Source organism: Zonotrichia albicollis, chromosome 1, assembly GCF_047830755.1.
Source record: "Zonotrichia albicollis isolate bZonAlb1 chromosome 1, bZonAlb1.hap1, whole genome shotgun sequence".
In the NCBI taxonomy this organism is placed as follows: Eukaryota; Metazoa; Chordata; class Aves; order Passeriformes; family Passerellidae; genus Zonotrichia; species Zonotrichia albicollis.
This window is the reverse complement of record NC_133819.1, coordinates 80,778,178-80,799,144: the sequence shown is the minus strand read 5'-3', so window position 1 is coordinate 80,799,144 and position 20,967 is coordinate 80,778,178. Positions and strand designations below refer to the sequence as shown.

Here is a 20,967-nt window from a genome sequence, read left to right as displayed (position 1 = left end):
GCAGATTTAATATCTCTAAGGGTGGAAATTCTGCACCCTCTGGGGCTGTATAACTGTGCCCAACATAACTTGACCATCCAGCATAAAGACTGTTCCCATCGAGCTGAAATCTGCCACGTTCCAGTTTGTGTAGATTGGCTCTTATTACCACAAATCTTAACAAAGCATTAATCAAGGGTTCAGCTCTGTTGTCTCTGTACCCTCTCATTAGACAATTAAAGGCTGCAAGAAGATCTCCCCTTAGCCTTTTCTTCCTGCGGCTAAACGAGCAGAGGTCTCTCAGTACCCACCACTTCTGCTTCCCAGTTTCCCACACAGCCATCCATCTCACCACAGAGGCAATCAGGCTGATCATGAATAATGTGACACTTGTAAATCTACAATGGCTGCTCCCAATCAGTTTCTTGGTGCTTCGTGTGCCGTGAAATGCTTCCAGAACAGTTTGCCCCACAGTCTTACCAGGAGCAGATGATTGGTGTGTCATTCCCAGGATCCTCCCTTTTTTCCTCTTCATAGACAAGGGGATACAGTCGTAAGCTGCATTAGGGGAGGTTTAGGTTGGACATTAGGAAGAATTTCTTCACAGAAAGGGTGACTGGACATTGGGAGGAGCTGCCCAGGGAGGTGATGGAGGCACTGTCCCTGGAGGTGTTTAGTGGGGGTGGCACTCAGTGACATGATCTAGTTGACACAGTGGTGTTCAGTCACAGGTTGGACTTGATGATCTCAAAGGTCTTTTCCAATCCAATTGATTCTGTGACAGGTGTAACATTTATCTTTTTCTAGTTATCAGGAACCTCCCCAGATCATCACAGCCTTGTGAAGAGAGATGGGCCTCAAAATGACATTGGTTTCCTCTCTCAGGACCTTCAGGTGTATATTATCTGCCCCCATGGACTTCTAACTTCTATACAACCAATTGGCTGAAGTGCTCCCTAACACTCCCTGTGGTACCTTTGGTTACCACAGATAAACCTTCATTTTTGTTCACTATGCAAGGAGGCTTGAAGGTCTAAAAGAGCCAAAGGGCAAATCCAGCTCATGAAAACTTATTTTAAAATTCACTGAAAACTTCAGCCTTCCCATGTTCTTTGCTCCTTAGTTTCCTGTTCCCCTGAGCAGTCAGCCTACATTTTCTTGCGCTGTCAGTGTACTTAAAGACAATATTGTCATTTCCCTTTGACCTCCTCAAAAGTTTGAACTCCAGCTGAGCTTCTTAACTGTATCTCTGTGAACTCAGGGATTGTGTCTATATCCTTCCTGGGTGGCCCTGATTCTATTTCATCCCTAGCTTCTAAGGAAGCTTGCAAGTTTGCATTCATACCCTCTGTGTTCATCCGTGCTGGCCTCCTACAAGGTCTCCTCTTCCTTCTGCACATTGATTGGCCTGTCTGTATATTCCAATGATTTGACACTTGCAGGTCACAAAGCTTTCTTCAGCCCTGTTTCCTACTAGGGAAGCCCTTCATGGGTTCCCACCAAGAAGATTCTCTCAAGAAGTCAAAATTCTAAAGTTCCAAAGTTTAAGGTTCTTTCAGTGTTTTAAGCTTCACAATTTCATGATCCCTGCAGTTAAATCTTCTCTCAACTTGCCCATCTTCAATTAGTTTTCTTGTTTGTGAATGGCAAGCCTAACAGAGCATCTCTGTCAGCTCATTTATCATTTGAAAAAAGAAACAGTCTTCGAACTCCAGAAATCTCAGTCATTTAAGTAACTTGGAATGTGACATTTTTAGAATTAAAATGGCTGTCAATCATGACAAGGATTAATCTAACCCATGAAGGGAACCCATATATGTGTTGATATCAAATAATCACAAATCATTACCTTACACAGGAACTCTCCTTGCAGCTGTAATATATCCTCAGAACCCTTGGGGCAGCCTGCATTTACAGTACTAGATTATACACTGATACTGGTTAGAGTCATTCAAAGATCATTGATGTTTATGGAATTTAACTTCCTGTGATCTTCCATCTCATTAAGTTAAAAAAAAAAAAAAAAGGAAAATAATGAAGTGGTTGAGACAGTGCTTAACTGCCATCATCAGGTCACTGCTGTCCTCGGGTCAAAAGTCAGACTTGCAGCAGAGCCACTTTAATTAATGCAATCAACCCAGACAGCCAAGAAGAAATCTTTTGGTCAACAATTACATGCTAGACTCTTATAACCTCTACCTCTTCTTTGGCTTATAAGCCACAAAAACAAATAATGTCCAGCCTTAAATATAGTTTAGCTGATTTTGGCTTAAAATGCTATAAAAATACTGCTTTAGGAATTTGTTTTACATCCATTTTACATCCACTAGAGCATTAGAGTGGACAGTGTATACTGGCTATGTAAACAGATCAAATAATCTAGGTCAGTTTTTTTCAGCCTTTTGACCAGAACAGTTCTTGCTGAGGCAGAGCTCCTTGTTCTATCCCAGTACCAGATTTGACTTATAGAAACATTTTTATAACTTGGTGGGGGGAAAAAGTTTTTTTGCAGATTTTAACCAACTTTAAAATAAACTCCTCTTTTACCTTTATTTTACTGGTGATACACCATCAGATCTGTAATTCGCACTTTCTCTCCAGATGCTTCAGGAGTGCAAGATCCATTTTTAATAATTTAATTTATACATTAATGAGGATCTTGTATTATAAGTGAGAATTCTAAGAATAATTTTAGTCTATCATACATCTCTGGCTAGCCTTGGCTCTGCTCCGCACCCAGCAAGCATTAAGTCAGATTTGGGGTGAATTACTGATGTGCAGATGAGTAAAAAACTATGAAGCACACAATCAACTGTGCTAGAGAAACACTTTTCAAACTAAAATAATGAGTTGTTGTACTATTTTTGGAATTACGAAAGTTCATTTCACAACATCAAGAGACTCTGTTTGTGTTCCAGTATCAAAATTAGTAAAAGGAGTAACATCAGGCTGGAGACCAGTCACTAGTGGGGTCCTTCAGGTCTCCATCTCCACAGTGGGATGGGAAGAGGAGCGGCAGACACTGCTCTCTCCTCTGTGGTGGCAAGTGACAGGACCCAAGGGAATGGCCTGAAGTGAGTAAAAGGAAAATTAGGTTGGATATCAGGAAAAGGTTTTTCACCCAGAGGGTGACTAAACACTGCAACAGGCTCCCCAGGGCACTGGTCACAGCACCAGCCTGACAGAGTTCAAGAAACATTTGGACAATGTTCTCAGGCACGTGGTGTGACTCCTGAGGTGTTCTGAGTAGGCACAGGAGCTGGATTCAATTATCCTGATGGATCCCTTCCAACTCAGTGTATTCTATCTTTTTTTTTTTTTTTTTTTTTTTTTTTTTTTGTTAGCGTTACATTGTACAGCTTTGGCAACAAGGGCTCTTTACTGTGGGAAATTAGGAGTAGTAGATTGTAGTTAGCTACCATCTAGTGGCTGAAAGTGTCCATGGCTTTCATGGTTTTTTCACAAAATAGTCTATATAAAATTTGGCAATTGACATATTCTTTACAGAGATGATCACTGACAAGTCACAGACGAAAATCTACACTCAGTGTAACTGCAGAAACTTTAAGAAAAGGATATTTGACTCTGCTGCATTCTCTTGATACAGCTACAATGCAAATAACCAGAGGTAAAGGTAGACATTACCTTGAGCTGCTTTCAAAATCAAATAACACTAGGGTTTTAATACCTTGAAGGCAAGGATTTTCAACTACTTTGCTGAGAAAAATTAGAACTTCAACATATTTAGTAATTTCTTGCACTACTAGGCACATGGATCGCTTTTCAATCTAAAAAATGCTTTTTGTCTTAAAATGTCTAACAAGTGTACAATTTGTCGGCCACCTAATGTCTTCAGCTCAAAGACATTTTTTTTAAAAAAAGAAAAAAAAAGAGAAAAAGAAAAGCTATCATAGCTGAAAACTACACTTCTTACTTGCTTGATGAGGTAACAGATATGGCTAAGACTTTAACCAGGTTACATTGCTATTCAATAAGGATTTTATGTGAAAGATAGTCCTGCTTAAAGAGCCAGCCTGCCATGTAGGAAGTCCTAGTGTAATTCCCTCTTCTGCTTTAGGCAAAACATTTGTTCTTCGGGCTATGCTCGCCTATTTGATCACCAATAAAAACATAAAATTTAAAGATAAAACACTTAATTATATAGTTGACAAATAATTAGCCTTCTGTTTACCAGGACAAACAGGATGTGGGGATCTTACCAAATGAAGAGACATTATTGCAAGGACAGAAAATTGCCATTCAGGTAACCATGGAAGTGATACATTTTCCAATTTTTAAGGAACTACAAAACCTCACACTTCAAACATACACACACTCTTTGCTATTTCAAATTACATGGACATTGTGCCCATCAACTTAGCCAGCACAAGGATCAAGGGCAAAAATACCTTACCTCAGGATTTTCAAGCATCCCTAGCACCGCTCAGATATTCCAATATCCCTAGAAAGGCAGACTAAAGAGAATGATAAATTCTCAGCATGTAACTGAAGTCCAGGAAAGAAACAAGGCCCAGATTCACCGGAAGATGAGAACACTCCTGAAATTAAAGGAATGGTTTTGGAAGAAACAATTTAGATAAACTTTGTGGGTTTTACTATTAATTATTAGCGAGGAGGTTTTAAACCTAGCCTGAGGAAATGTTATCAGGCCCTAAAGATCATCTGTTCTCAAAATTCATATCCACTTGTGTGAAGTACAGGGAGCTAATTATGTGATAAAGCAGGGGGTTCCACCTGTCACACTGCAAGCCATAGCAAAAGGCTGGGCAGTAAAAGGTTATCATATTGAACAAGGTGGGAGAAAACAGAAAACTAAAACAAGTACATAACTGCTTTTGCTTAAGCAGGAAAAGTCCTAGAAACAAAGTTGGGGGATCTGAGATACTATTTTTGAACGAAGAAATGGCTGTAACAATCGCACTAGAAACCGCCAGAATAACATGAGGAGGGTATCCACTGGTACTTTGGGCCATACATCAAGGTATTTACTACATAGGAAATGTAGGAAAATGCACACTGGTTTAAAAGAGTTCAGTGTTCAAACAAGTTGGAGAGTCAACCAGAGCCCAACAGCATAAAGTTTCAGTCACAAACAAGATAGACACTGCATATGATATTCCTGTCTGCCTAATTAGCCTGGAATATTGACTGTGACATGCTGACAGTGACAAGGGGGGCCCATGGCAGGGAACAGAATCAGTAAGTAACTTCAGCTGCATTCATATACACCTGGGAAACACCATTTTAGATTGCAATGCTGATACTAATTTTTTTAGACATCAATAATAGAAGGTTCATAATTCAAAAACACATGAGGCCTCAGAGCCTAAAAAGGCACAATATCAGGTTCAAAATATTAGAGTTCAAATAAAACACCAAATGTAACAGCCTCACAGCTCTAGAGGCCCAGAGAACCTGGCTGGTGACAAGATGGCTTGTGGTGATGCATCCCCACACTCCACCCAGGCTACACAACAACCTGAGCGGTGCTAACACAGCATGAGAAAGAACAAGACTTTGCTGGAAAAGGAAGGCCAGGCTGGTGATGGAGCAGCACTTTTCCCTGGGAAGGAGCCACAACACACTACAGCACAAGTGCAGGAATGGGTGGCAGGAAGTGGGCATAAACTATAACACGGGATTGAGACACCAGCGACCCCCAAACCCCTCCAATGCCTTTCCAGAAAGGCCTGCATATGATAGCTAACTTACATAGAAAGAGAGAAACCTGTCCATAAAAAAGGTACTTTCCCAAGCTTGGGCAGAGTCCCCCAGGACCCTGGATGTCTCACTGGCAGACTGACACAGCTAGATCAATTCTTATCTGCTGGATTGATGCTAGAACCAGAAGTGATGATCATTTTCTCTCTTTTTCTCTGTTGCTTTCTCTCTTTAATTCATGTCCCGCTCTTGAATTTCTCTTGCTTTTCCTCTTTATTTTCCTTTACCTTCTCATTTTTTTCTTTAATGAATCTCTCCCTCTTTAAATTTGTCTGTCCCTCCTGCCACACTCTTTCATCCAAACCCCTGTTGGGTGTTAATATAGTAGGTCAGAAAATTACACACCAAATTCCATCCAAGTGTGTAATGCACCAATAAAATTTTCTAATTGTTTGCAGATGCTCTTACATTTTTCGGTTCCTGTTGACCAAAGAGCATTTGTAAATCTTAGGTGCTTCCTTCCCCTTAAGGGTGGGTCATCACAACAGCACTAGTAAAAGCTTTGGAAAAACCAATGCATCTTCAAACTGGGGAGCCACTAAAAGTAAGAAGATACAAATAACCAGTCAAAACAATTAAATCTGTGCAGAAAACATGCAAACTATTTAAGAACACCATACTGAAAACGGAGTGCAATTGCACAGCTTCTACCATGGAAAAACTTGAGAAAAAGCATAAGCCAGTCAGCATAGCTAAAAAGTAGAGCAAAAGCCAGCAGGTATCCTCCAAAAAGCTGGAACAACAAAGACACAGAAAAAATCCAGATAAATTATAACCTGACAGCTTAGACAAAGATGCAATAAGGCAAGATGAAGCAGACTGAATAATAGCTGATAAGAAATACAAAGTGGTGATAATGAGGTCCCTGCCATGGTTCACCACAATAACAGGAAATTTCCCACAATGTCTTCAAAAAAACATGACATTGCAAGATTTGAGAGTGCTGGTGGGTGAGAGGCTGGACACGACCCAGCAGTGTGCTTTTGCAGCCCAGAAAGCCAAATGTGTCCTGGGCTGCATCCAAAGCAGTGTGGGCAGCAGGAGAGGGAGGGAATTCTGCCCCCCTGTTCTTCTCTGGTGAGATCCCACCTGCAGTGCTGCACCCAGCCCAGGAAAGACATGGGCCCGTTGGAGTGAGTCCAGAGGAGAGCCAGCAAGATTATTAGAGGGATGGAGCACTTTTCCTAAGGTGAAAGGCTGAGAAAATTGTGTTTGGTCAGCCTGGAAGAGAAAATACTTTGAGGTGACTTAATTGTGGCCTTCCAGCACCTGAAGGGAGTTCACAAGACAAAGAGGGACTTTTTATAAGAGCACGTAGTGAGAGAACAAGGGGAAATCAAGTCATACAGAAAGAGGTTAGATTTATATCAGATATTAGGAAGAAAATCTTTGCTGTGAGGAAGGTGAGACAACAGAACAGATTGGCCAGAGAGGCTGTGGGTTCCCCATCCCGGGAGGTGTGAAGTCCAGGCTGGATAGGGCTTTGAGCAACCTAGTCTACTGGATGGTGTCCCTGCCCATGGCAGGGGGGTGGAACTACATGGTGTTTAAGATCTCTTCTAAGTCAAATCATTCTATGATTCTCTAAGAAAGCCATAGAAGAGTACTAAATTTATATATATTTTTGCTGCAGAATTCAGTATTTTCTTCACAGAAACCTCCCATTAAGGAGGCAAATATTGGGACCAGGTAGGAGTTTATAAGCTAAAAAGGAAAAAAAAAAAAAAACTTGTTGTTTTTTTCTAAATGAATGAAAGTAATGCCTCAGATGGCTAGATGCCCAGAAATTGCAAAGGAACTCAGACAAAAGAGTAAAACTTCTTAATGTGACATGTACTCTGCATCAGTATCAGAGGACTGGGCTCTGGCTAATAAAATAAATGCACACCTTCAGGGGATAGCTGAATGAGAAACACCTGATGAGGAAGCCTTGGTATGTAAAGTAACAGGCATTATATTAAATCATATAATTAAGAAGCAGCTCAAATTATTTAATTTCCAAAGGAAAACCCAAAAATATTTTTGTGAAAGAGAGGAACACTCCTCATGAACTGCTGAGGTTCACTAAAGAGGTTAATAAGCATTAGTGTAAAGAAGATTGAGCTAAATTATATGGATTTGCAAATAAAGCTTTCAAAAAGATCAATTGTCAAGTGCTTTTAGGAAAAGCATAAGGGAAATGACCTTCAAAGATAGAGACTTGATTAAATGCTGGAATGGAGAGGATAGGAAAAAAATTAATAGTTAGATCTTACAGGAACAGTTTTAAGGTATGAGTGGAGCACTCCAGGTATCTGCGCATCAGGTGAAAAAAGGAAAAGCTACAAGAGTGACATCTGCAGACAAAAGTATGTTATTCAAAGTAATAAGGACGAGCACAATGAATTACAGAAACTTCCAAGACTGAGCAACTATGATGTGTTAGAATGGGAAATGAAAATTCAGTGTAAGCAAATGGGAAAATAACAACTCTAAACCAAAATTCACATCAAAATTATGGTCTCTGAACTGATCATTACTACCATGAAGCCTATTTCTACCTTCGTGAGCAACTGGCTAGCATACAGAAATTAGTAATCATCCTAATTTAAGAGGTCATGATCACTACTAGTTAAAATTTCCCTTTTTCATTAAGCCTGAGACAAATGCACACTCTAAAAAAATACAAAAGATTACTGGAGACAATTTTTTAACAACATTTCCATTTTAGCCATATTAGATGATGAAATAGAAATTCATGCAACTTCTATTACTATAAAGGCCAAAAAACTTATTTGTACTTTTTCTAGATCAGCATGGGAGGCTGGGCAAACTCATTATTTATGTCATTTATCACTTTTTAAGGTAGTAAATACTTTTACAGATGTTAACTACTTTCTACAAGATGTTTTGTTATCCTTTTAAGTGAAGGTAGTGATGTTAGCAGTTGTTTGTATTTCTGTTTCACTGCCCTTTATTTACTTTAGTTGGAAGGGGATTCAGCAGCACAAGCCTTAAAGACACATGCCTGATTTTTTTTTTCTGCTATGCATACCACATGAGTAAATCAATAAACTAAAAGCTTGGTTGTACCTGAGATGTTTCTGGGTAGCTTAGCCCTAAGAACAAAATTTCCATTTGGATAATTTGTTTTCCATGGAATAGCCCCCCCAAAAAATTGTCAATTAAAAGCTCACATTTTTTCCTGGTTAGATATCAGACAAGCCCTTTGATTCAGGCCCTGCAAGTTGCTCAATATCCCAAAACTATCCTAACCTTAGTTGCCAGCACCAAAAGAACATCTGGATCCACACAAAAGCAACTAAACAGATACGAAATCTCTTTTTTCCCCCTTTTAGTAATATTAAGATTAGAAGGGGTCTATTGCTGTGCTGAATTGAAGCTTTTTCACCCCACTAATTTACAGTTTTTTTCGAGTTGTTCAGACACAGCTGAACTAAACTGCTGTGCAGCTTTTTAAATCTCCATTCACAGGTGCACTGAGCTCACAGGAGTAACTCCTCTGACCTACAGGTCATTAGAAAAGCACTTCCTATGCTCCAGAGACAGAAGCCAGCTCTGCAGCTGAGACATGATGTACTCATACTAAGTGATAGAATCATTTTGGGTGAAAAAAACTTTAGGATACAGTCCAATCCTAAAAGTTTCACCCTATAGCGAACAGGATGTAACTTGTGCACTACATATCTACGGCATTAAAGATTTCAATAAAAAGGTATTTCCATTGTACTTACTGTTATACACAATATATTCATTAAAACAGTTCAGTAGCTATGCTGGCCTTGCTGTTTTGGTTTTTGTTTTTTTTTTCCCCAGTCACTTAGAAGTTATTTAAACCTCCAGCTGTCCTTTGGAAAACTCCTACCAGTCTTAGTTTCAGGTGTGCCTACCAGACCATCTTTGAAAAGAGCTAGATGCATTAAGTAAAAATAGAAGTTGCATGGTACCTCTTTCACAGTAACTCAGGAAGAGATATTTGTCCAGCTGTGTTACTTGCTCATACAAGAAATCTTCAGTTAGAAAACATTGAAAGTAAAATGTCTTTTGTTTTCTCTCCCTCCTCTAATTTACTAATATATGCACAACTAAAGGAAATTAAATTCTTCCACATATAGATTTCAAAATGTAGAAAATGATGGGGGAAGTGTTTTATTTTGTAAGGTTATGAAATTTTAAATTAATATTTACTTCCAAGTGGTCTTTAAGAATGCCTTACTCATTTTTCAGTCCATCGGGCTTATTTACCACCAAATAAGATTCCATTTAATGAATTTTTACTTACTCATTTCCTTAAAATTTAAGTTTGATAAAAATTTAATTAAACAGAGCTGCAGCACTCAAGTACATTTAATTCGTGATACCCAATTCTTTGACTAATAACAAAAAACACCCACTTGGCAATTTTTAATAGTAGTATGAAAAACATACTGCTTGCCAACCAGCCAATGTAGTAGTGTTGGCTTTCATACCAGTTCTTTTTCTCTGGAGAAATAAAAAGGTAGTGAGCAAAGCCATAGATTTCTATTTCTTTTCCACACTGTGATTTTTTTTCTCCTCTCCTCTTAGTCTTTCATTCTTTCTCAAACCAGTAATCCTCTAACAAGGCATTTCCCTATGCTCTAAGCATTTAGAGACTTGGTTTTTTTCTTTATTAATTAATCTAATATTTTAATTACTACCTTTCATGGACCTCTGGAGGCTCTCCCCTAATAAACCATTGTATCAAGACTTCTCTTTCACTTAGTACTTCAGTGCCTTTGTCCCCAACCATGATCCCATGACTGCAATGTAGCAAGCTGGGACAGGGTGAAGGTAATATCTAAACCCCCTTATTCACATTTTTCTTAAGATTTAAGATTTTTTGTAATTCAATACTGTTGTGCTCTTGAGAAAACAAAGTAAGATTTCAAAAGGTTTTCCCCAAAGTTACTGCATTGTCTGCATGTGGCTAAACCAACACTCTTGAAAAGTGTGCTTCTCGGCTTTTAGCAGGAATTCCTTCTTCACTACAGTTAAACAATTGTCCAGAGGCCTGTTCATATCACCTGGGAGGGATATAAAACAACCTCACCAAAGGTGAAGGTTAAGCTCACTGTTTTGTTGAGACTGTTACAGTCCCTTCGTGTATTTCAGTAGATTTAAACTTCAGCTTTTAACTTCCAACAAATCTGAAAACATCCTATGGCATGATACTTTCATGTGCTTTCACCTCAATAACACCAAAGGCTTATAGTTCTGTAGTCTGGCACCCAAGCTGTTTTCCAGAACCTCTGTGGGTAGGTTTTTTTCTGTTCTGGTGCTAATACTCTTGGGTTGTTATTCCCTATGGCCTGTACCTGCAAACCCCTAAGTGCTGTTGCCATGTTCATAGGAAGTCATTCTCTCTAGCAAAAGGATCACCCTTCCTCACTTCCTCCTTTCATTGCTTTTTGTCTTTGAAGATTTTAGTTTACATTAGAAAAAGCCAAACATAATGCATAACAGAGTAGAAAATAGTCATAGAGATGCTTGATAACTATTACTGGATAACGTGGGTGCAAAGAGATTTAAAAACCAGTAAGCAGCATTTACATTTGACTGGCATACTCAATAAGAAGAAGAAATAATAGGGAGTTTGGACAAGTCCCAAGGAAAAGACAGTGCCTAGTATCACTCCTAATCCTTGTTGCTGACACATGCTGCACTGCAGGCATAGACAGACCAGTCTAAGAGGGCGCTCAGCAGGCACCCATCCCCTGGCCACACTGGGGGAGAGCACTCTCACTCTCTCCCCCACCATTCTGCTGGTTTTTACATCTCCCTCAAAAAATAAATCTTCCATCTTTCCAGCCAATGAATGCCATCAGATAAAAATCCTGCTCAATAAATCCTCACAGAAAGATCTTCTTACTTATACATCCTTTGTGGACACACAACATTTCATAGGAAACCAAGAGTAAAAGAAATTATTTAATGCAAAGGAGTTTTGTACTTCTTGGCCCGATTTATATTAATAAACAGTTCACCACATACAATAAGCATTCTTCTTGAAGAGGTCAAAAACTTTCAAAAGAGAAAACAATTCAGAGCAGGAAGAAGGGAAGCTTTAATTCCTTATTAAACTAAAGATCATTAGAAACAGATTTGAGAAATCTCAATTTCCACATTTTTGCACCTTAAAACATGCCAAATCAAGTTCATGAGAGGCAGAATGCATGCTATTTTCTTCATGCTAGATATTTTAAATGCTTTTGGCCTATAGATTTTTAGGAATAAAATGGTAAAGCAGGAGAAAATACAGACTCAGACTTCTGGCACCTGATCACACATCCAAGTTATGATCTCATAATCCCTTAGCAGTTGGAGCTTGAATACTCCACCCTCTATTATCTGCTAAACAAAGCACTTTTCCATAGTAAAAATCTGATTTTTCTTTAAATTTTTAGTGTTCATGGAACACTAAGTGTTCCATGCTGTGGGAAAACCTGGTATATTTTCTTTTGAAAACTATTATCTAAAATACAAAGGCTTGAGTCACATATTTCAGTCAAAAAATCCCAGCTGCTTCTTCATTCTAATAATAGAAATGAAGTCATTTAAGTTAGTCTACAATTTGCAATTTAGACCATTCTTCAACCTGCTATAACAACAATTACATTCATAGGTGCTAGTCACAACAACAATATGGGAATCACAAATGGAATAGGAAAATATGATTTGGTGCACAGATTAGAAGACACGGTTCCAAAATCTGCAGCAAGAAGGATTTGTTGCTCCAAGAATCTAAAGTTTCTAATACTTTTCATACTACATACTAATATTTATCCTTTTTTGTCATAATACTTTAGCGGTGCCTTCAGCTTTTCCAGGAGCTCTGAATGCTTCCACCATCCTCACAGAGGGCTCCTCCTTTGTGTCCCCTCAGCCAAGCAGGAAAGACACCTGATTTGAGTACAAATAGAATAGATACCTGAGGGCAAACTGTACTCCAAATAGTAAATTAAGAGGGTTGAGATTTTTTGTCCTGCAATAGTCTCCAAAAAGTCTTCTCTAACTCAGCCTGCCTTTCCTTAATCTTAGACAATATAAGGAATGTCAAGTGTCTCTCTCTGCACGTAGCCTTTTTGTTCACTTTTAATCCAGTTCCCCTAATATCCTGTGTGCTGGGTTTGGATGAGGTAAATTTCTCCCTAGTAACTGGTACAGGGCCATGTTTTGGAATTCTGCAGGAAGCAGTGTGTCGCAGACATCTTTTTATTAAAAATCTTTCCTTAAGATCTTTTCCTCCTGAGAAGTTGAGAGGCCTCAGGGACAGAATGTAAGCAATGGTTATCTGCTCCTGTGGAATGCAACAGGTGCATCTGTGATTGGTCTCATGTGCTTGTTTGTAATTAATGGCCAATCAGAGCTGGCTCAGAGAGTCTGAGGCAGCTGCCTTTGTTGTAATTCTTTTCTATTCTTAGCTTAGCTAGCCTTCTGAGATGAAACCTTTCCTTCTATTCTTTAGTATAGTTTTAATGTAATATATATCATAAAATAATAAATCAAGCCTTCTGAAACATGGAGTCAGATCTACGTCTCTTCCCTCATCCTAAGACCCCTGGGACCACCTTCACAGCAGTGCTGATAATTCAGGGACGTTTCAGTCACTGCTGAGCAGTGCTTAGCCAGCACCAAGGCTTCCTTACCCCACCAAGAAAAGGCTCAGGGAGCACAAGAAGTTGTGAGGGCGCACAGCCTCAACATCTGACTCAAGGGATATTCCAGACTACAAAGCATCATCCTGAGTTTGTAAATCAGGGGGAGAAGGAGAAAGGGGGGACATTCAGAGAAATGGTGTTTGCCTTCCCAAGTCACCTTACATGTGATGGAGCCTGTAGGAAGTGGTGAATGCACTCCTTAACCTGCTTTGCTTGTATGCAGGACTTTATTGTCCTTATTAAATTGCTTTTATCTCAACTCATCTCACTTTTAGTCTAACACTCTTCCCCCATCCCAGTGCAAGGAGAGATGTAAGTGAACTGTTGTATGGGCCTTATTTGCCAGCTGGGTTAAACCATGACACCCTGCAATCTCCTGGGTACCACAGGAACACAGCAACACGGGAGGCACGCTGTTATTTCCCTGAACTATGGGTGTTCTGTCCCTGTTGTGCAGTTAAACTGGACCAGCTGCAGCCTTTCATCATGAGCAGTTCCACTGCACAGAGGCAGAAGGTGTTCATTGCTATCTCTTTCACTGTGGTTCAACCCCAGGTCCCCACCCAAACACCCCCTTCAGGTATTTTCAATATCTACCCACAAACCTAAAAGCAAAACCAGATATTTGCCAATAACCAAGCATGTCTCTTTACATAACTTCAGCAACAGAGGAAGTATAGATTGCAAATTTCCACATTACAAAAACAAATGCCAAAACCTATTGAATTGCACTGAAGTGGCAATAATGCAAAGTTATACAGTTATCCTGTGTCATGGACATATGTTATGAAAAATCCTTTTGCTAGGATTTTTTCTCCTGAGAAGCTGAGAGGCCTCAGAAACAAAATGTAAACAATGATTATCTGCTGCTGTGGAATGCAACAGGTGCATCTGTGATTGGTTTCATGTGGTTGTTTTTAATTAATGGCCAATCACAGTCCAGCTGTCTTGGACTCTCTGGTCAGTCACAAGATTTTATTATCATTCCATTCCTTTCTATGGCTTGCTAGCCTTCTGATTAAATCCTTTCTTCTATTCTTTCAGTATAGTTTTAATATATCATTTTCTTTTAATGTAAGATATATAATAAAATAATAAATCAGCCTTCTGAAACAGGGAGTCAAGATTCTCATCTCTTCCCTCATCCTGGGACCTCTGTGAACACCACCACAATCCTGGGCTATACATGAGCAGCCTATGCCTTCCAACCATGTCAGAGAGGAATTGCCTCCTTGGTGCTAAATCAAACCTTTCTGGAAAAAGCACGACTGCCAGTGCCTGCCTAACACACGCTCACAGTAAAAAGCTGCAATTGTTGCTGAGCAACCAGAGCTGTGCTATGGCTCCCCAGCTCACCATCTCTCCTGCACATTCAGAGTGGAGGGGGCTGGACACAAGGCTCTGTAGCTGCTGGTTGTTAAACCTCTTTCTGCTTCTGTGGCACACAATTATTATTTGTAATGAAGCGTCATCATTCTGTTGTGTTTGGAGTACAACACATTATCTGATCTGGGTTAAGTGACAAAGGTCTTTATTATCTGTAAATCTTCTGAATATTAATTGTAATGGTGAAATACTCTTTCAATACCAGTCACAGTTCCTTGGAAATGTTCCTTGTCTCTATCAAGCAGTTTGAAATATTATTTGGCTACTGAAAACAAACAAGTAAGGACCTCTGACATTCTTTTAACCAGTCATAGCCTGATTGTGCCTAAGAAAAATCCTTCTTTCCCATTTAAACATATGATGTCACATTTTATCCAAATATATTTGGCAAAGCGAATCCGTATCGATTTATTGCTCATTCAACCCTGTATTCCAAACAAAATAACATCATTGGGCTTCTGTTTTCTTTTCATTAGAAAGGCTGCTAGACAATTCATTAACTCTACACATAGTTCTCATGCTACTGCATCAATTCCTCTCTCCATTGCTGCATGTTCTCCACTTTCTGGTAGTATCCTACTGGTGATGAAAACAAAAGACAGCTGGTTTTCCATCTTCCAGCAGGTCAGCCATCAGCCTTTGTTAAGCTTATTTCAGCCACCTTACAGTACAGTAACATCCTGTTTCATGCAATTTGCTACGTGCTGTGACATTCAGAATCAGTATTCAGGGGTTTCTGCCAGCAGCAAGCAAGTGGATACTTCTAAATCTGATTAAATATGGCAAATCATTGCTTAAAAAACTACAGGCTCAAAAGTCAGAAAATTTATCTCTTCACTGGACATTGAAGAAGCACTTCCATCTTTTCATCCACGTTTTCTTTCCAGTTCCCACACCTTAACCATCTCTGCTTGCAATTTTGCATGCATCCTCAGAAAAATACGCATCATGTAGCACCCAGCTCCTGTTCATTCTGATGTATGCTGCTGAGTGCAGGATTTTTCTTAGCAAAGACTTGCAGGGTTATAACTGCTGCACTGTGTGTACATTGATTCAGCCACCTATAACAACCTACCCTTGGCAGAAGCTGAAATCATGGCCTCTTCCATATATTGTTTCAGAAAAGAAACACTAATAAAATTGAAGAATTGTTTTCCATCAGGGCAATACCAAAATCATGGCATATAGAATAAGGCTGAAGTTGAATCTTTTACTGGCAAGGAAAGCATTTTATTTCTTTTCTCTTAAAGTTATTGCCAAACAGCTGTCACAGTCTGTGGTGGTTTGACCAGGAAGGAGTGGGAATTCTGGGAAGCTGTGGTCAAACCAATGAAGGTTTTGGGTTTGAGACTGGCACCTGGTGTAGCCAGTGGGGTTTGGACACACCTCCGAGAATACACAGGGGTTAAAAAGCAGGGCACTGCCCTTAGCACTCTCTCTTGGGACGTCGCTGTGAAGAGGTCAGATCACCCTCCCCTGTCCAGCCTTGCTGCTGGGCGGGGGAGGGGCAGCCATGTGGTAGGCCCGGGGCCTGGACAGAGATGGGGGTGAGAAAGCTCTCAAGGATGGAAGGGTGGCGGAGCCCCAAGAGACATCGGGCAGCCACTGCCCCCCCCAGGAGGGAGAGAGAGGAGAGCCGGCGTCTGAATGTGATAGCAGCCAGCCCGAGAGGAGAAAGGGGGGGGGGAAGAGTGCAGCCTGGCCGGCGGAGCAGCAGCACCTGTGGGAGTACCAGCATTCTGAGATAGACAGAGACTGAAAACTTTTAACCCTTTCTTTCATGATTGGGGCCTTGCAAAAATGCTAATCCTCCTCGAAGCTGAATAAGAAGGGAGATAAGAGATGAGATGAGACAAGGACCTGGCCCAAAGAACGTGGAGATGATTGAATGGGGAGAGATGATTTGGAGTGGCCTTTTGGCTGGACTTTTCTTGTGGCCATGGACTCAGTTGTTCCTGTGACACAGACTGCATTTAGGGGGAAGCAGTGGCTCAAAACCAGGAGGGTTCTTCGTGAGGACCCCCCGGCCCCAGGGGGTTGGAAAAATATGGGGGGGACAGATGTCCCAAAGCAGAGACTGTGCCTTTTTGGAGTGAGACAAGGCATCCTTGAAAGACAACCCTAAAAGCAGCTCTGGCCATGCGTCAGTGGTGAGAGCACTGGGCATGGAAGGAAGATGTCACAAGCGGCAAAAGGACTTTTTCCGGGCGGTGCCGAAGTGACAGGGAAGCACACGAGGTTTCAGTGTGTTTCCAGGGGAAGCCTATGGAACAAGAAGGACTCCTTTCCTCTTCATGAACTGCAGTTTGAGTATACTAAAATGTGGGGCCAAGGCTGGGCAGTTGATGATTTGAGAGAATGTATCGGATTGGGAAAGTCAAGTAGTGGGGAGGGGAGAAAGTGGTTTTTGTAAGGTTTTCAATTTTTTTTTCTTTTCTTTATAGTCTTTCCATATTTTCCTGTAGTTTAGGTAATAAAGTGTTCTTTATGTTTAAGCTAAAGCCTGTTTTGCTTATTCCTGGTCACATCTCACAGCAGACACCAGGGTGAGGCATTTTCATGGGGGGCACTGGCTCTGTGCCAGGCTCAAACCATGACACAGTCCTAAACCTTTTCACATGTTTTCACTGACAAATCAAATGTTTTTCCCTGTTTAGACTTCTGGTATTGAACAATTATTATTGTCCTAATTTTGTTTCCCTGGGAAACTGCCAATACCTGAGAGATGTTTGTTACATACTTCCCATTATTCTTTTAAAATATTGGAATTGGATTATTCTTTTAAAAATCCAGTATATATATCCACTGAGGAGGCAGTGGAAAGGGGATCTGCCTTTCCACATGGGCTACTGCACCTGAACATACCAAGACTCAAAGCAGAATTTAAAGGGTTAAAAATTACAATGATCTGTTTATTAAAACTCCTATTGAGGCAAGTTACCCAAGAGTAACAGAGCTACTTTATTGTCCTTAGTGGTTGAACTGTGAATTGCTCAAGTGTAGAACAAGTTCTCTTTTATCTCTGTCTTCCTCCAATCCCTGCAAAACATAGGCTGATAAAATGTAGGAGGACATTTGGACATTTTTGGTTATTAAAAAGGTACATCATCAAGCCACATTCTATTAAAAAAAAAAAAAAAAACAAGACACAGATTACTTCCTAATATAGATTGCATTCCCAAGTTGCACAAAAGTAAGTTTCTAGAACATGAATGTATAAAATGATAAATGTAATCAAGCCATCAATTTTTTGAAAAAGTTTATATTCATCATCTCATCTCCACAAAAGCTAAAGGAAAAAGTAGGAGTCAAATTCTCACCTGAATAATACTATGATTAAAATTCAAATGAATGTTAATAAGAAAGAGTGGCTTCATTTTTATCACTAGTTTCACATATTAAATACCTAATTAATTACATTTTAATTAACCTCTTGTAAACCAAATAATATTTTGAATGAAAATTTCATGTACTCTAGATTTTATTAACACAGCATTGAACTGAGTCTCTTTGCTTGAAATTTTTAAGTTTTGGCAGGGCAGCCCTCCTGCTAAACAAGTTATTCTTGTAAGAGATAAGCACAACTACTTTTAAGTATGCAATTGTACAGAAATAGCAGCTCAAATGCATCTGGTAACTATTGCAACATTTAATAATGAGGGGCACTTGCATTGCTTTAGTATTATGGGAATCTATATGGAATCCCAACTATCCCTAGCATCTATGAACCACACACACCCTCCAGGAAAGGCAATCAAGTTAGCTCCTGTCAATAGTGAATGACCGTACTGGAAACTTCTCTGCTTGTACATACATCGAGGACTCAGCCAAAACAAAGGGAAAACAAATAGCTTACAAGAAACAGTTTTATTAACTGTGTTAATCCTTGAAATAATGTTGAAGCCTGTTTCAACATAACAAAGCTAGTAATAAACTAACTATCAGAGTGGAGCTGAAAGGACCAGACTTCCAATGTGATGCAGGAAACGGGAATTTGCACGATTACTCTCCTTTACTTGAGGACTTAAGAACACCCAATGAAACTGGTACTTGTGAAAACACACCGCTTCACTGCTTTCATGCGTGAAGTCTTGTCACAAGACAAATAATTACCATTAGAAACACCTGCCCCCATCAAGACGCAGCAACGCTTCGTTTGTGTATGAGCAGAAAAAGTTTGAATTTCATCACAGACAAAATACCTCCGAGGAGGAGCCAAACTACGCCTGCCTATCTCCAGTTCTGAGCGCACCCCTCTGCAGGGCAGAGGGAGAAGCGGCGACGGCCGTCCCTCACAACGCGGGTCCGCGCCCTCTCCTCGGACACCTTGGGAACAAAAGGTGCCGACACAGCCGCTCCATAGAGATCCCTTTCCCATAGCTCCCTTTCCCAACCTTTGCGGGTCGCCTGCCCCGGGGCTCCCGGCGGCGGCCGCGCTCCCTCCCTCCCAGTCTCGGCGCTCTCAGTTCCCGCCGCCCGGGCGCCCCCGCACCTGCAGCGAGTCCGCTCCGCGCTCCTCCGGCTGTGCCCGCGGCCCCGGGCGGGCGGCAGCGGCCACGGCCGGGCCCCGCGGCTGCCCCGCCGCCGCCGCCTCCATCGCCCGCCCTGGTTGCCGTGGCGAGGGCTCCCGCCTCCCGGGGGGCGCTTTCCGAACCTCCCCTGCCCGCCCGAGGTCAGTGCGCTCCCCATGGAAACGGGCTGCGGTGCCTGGGAGATGCCGCGCACGGCCGGACCGACGCCAGAGCCCGCAACGGGACCGACGCAGCGAGCCCCCGGGGAAAACACCCTCCGACTGCCCAGGGTGTCCCCCCTTGATACCGCCATAAAAGCTGAAAACTTGTACCAGGTACAGCGTTAATACTTCAGACACAGTGAGATGATCTTACCTTTAACATCTCCTTCTCAGGAGCTCCCAAACGTTCGCGTTTGTGCAGCCCTCGCACCTGGCACGTCTGAGGGAGGCAGGAGAATTCAAAGTTCCAAATGCCTCTGTTTTACCTGCTCGGCAAAAGAGCAACGAAATTTAATACAGCTGGGTGCTACAGGTGCACATCTTTCTGCTAATTGGATAAGGCAGCGAGGGTTGCCCTCTTGAATGACCAGAGAAACTCCTGGCTATCAGGTTTCCTGCACTCCTCGCTCCCAGAAGGTAGCAGTGAAAATAAAGAGCTTGCTGACGCCCCGTTAGACACGCTGATCATTGATGCATAAATCAGATTCCAAAGGCGTTCATAAATGAATCCATCCCCAAGAAAATCTCTTCCTCCTCAGCTTCTGCCAAAAGATAAGATACAAATCAGGGTGGTAATTGCACTACAGGCCATGGTTACAATGCATCACGGAAGCACTGAGAGCTGTCCAAGATTAAATATGCATGAAGGACAGACTAAACATGCACAACCTGACACTGAGGCATGAGCAGCTTTTGTTCACCCACAACCTATGGCAACCCATCCTTGAGAATGTGAAAACTAAATACTAGGAATAAAACACAGATAATTCAGGAGCAGAAAAACTGAAATTCTTTACAAAATAGTGTAAGAAACCCAATGCCCAGACTTGAGGCAGTATTTCACCTTGGAATGTGTTTCTCTTCTGGTCCTTTAGATGTAATTTGAACTCTGGATGAGTAAGTCTCCCACTCATTTTTTATGGAAACATACATAGTGCTGCAAAAAACCTGCACGAACTCCAGGTCTCAGCCCAGGAATTCCTCATCATCCCCTAACAGGATTTTCCACCTATTCTTTAAACTCTCTGGAAGGCAAAGCATATACAAACCTCACAAGGGGCATGGTCCAGTTCTCATTTGCCCATTTCATTTTTTTTTTACTAGTAGCAATTATTACTTCAAAAACTACACTTTTTTCTCATCTATCCTTCAGAGACTAGGCAGAAAAAGTGACTTTTATAATACCAGTTTAATCTGTTTGTTGTGGATTAAGGCTGGTAGACAGCTAAAGCCCACACAGCCTCTTGCTCACTGCCTCCCAATGGGAAATGTTTTCTTGGTCAATTTTTTCTCTCCTAGAAATAAGATCATTGTTTCAGATAAAATCTGTTTATTTCATCATTCCCTTGGGATTCATAGGTTCTGTTCTTTATGATTTTCCAGTTTGTCGATACTGTTGCCAAAATTTGGCACACAAAACTGGACATAAAACTCTTTCAGTAGCCTTAG

General features: G+C 41.0%; 1 protein-coding gene across 8 annotated transcripts in view; it reads right to left on the bottom strand.

Moving 5' to 3' along the window:
• Positions 1-19,615, bottom strand: part of DNAH5 (dynein axonemal heavy chain 5) — a 137,190-nt gene extending 117,575 nt beyond the window's left edge. For all 8 annotated transcript variants that reach the window (XM_026791770.2, XM_074545669.1, XM_074545661.1 and 5 more), the window contains exon 1: positions 19,279-19,615. In XM_026791770.2, coding sequence (XP_026647571.2) covers positions 19,279-19,383 — 105 coding nt within the window. In that variant the 5' untranslated portion in view covers positions 19,384-19,615. The remainder of the gene's footprint in view (positions 1-19,278) is intronic.
• Between the last annotated feature and the right edge of the window lie 1,352 nt (positions 19,616-20,967).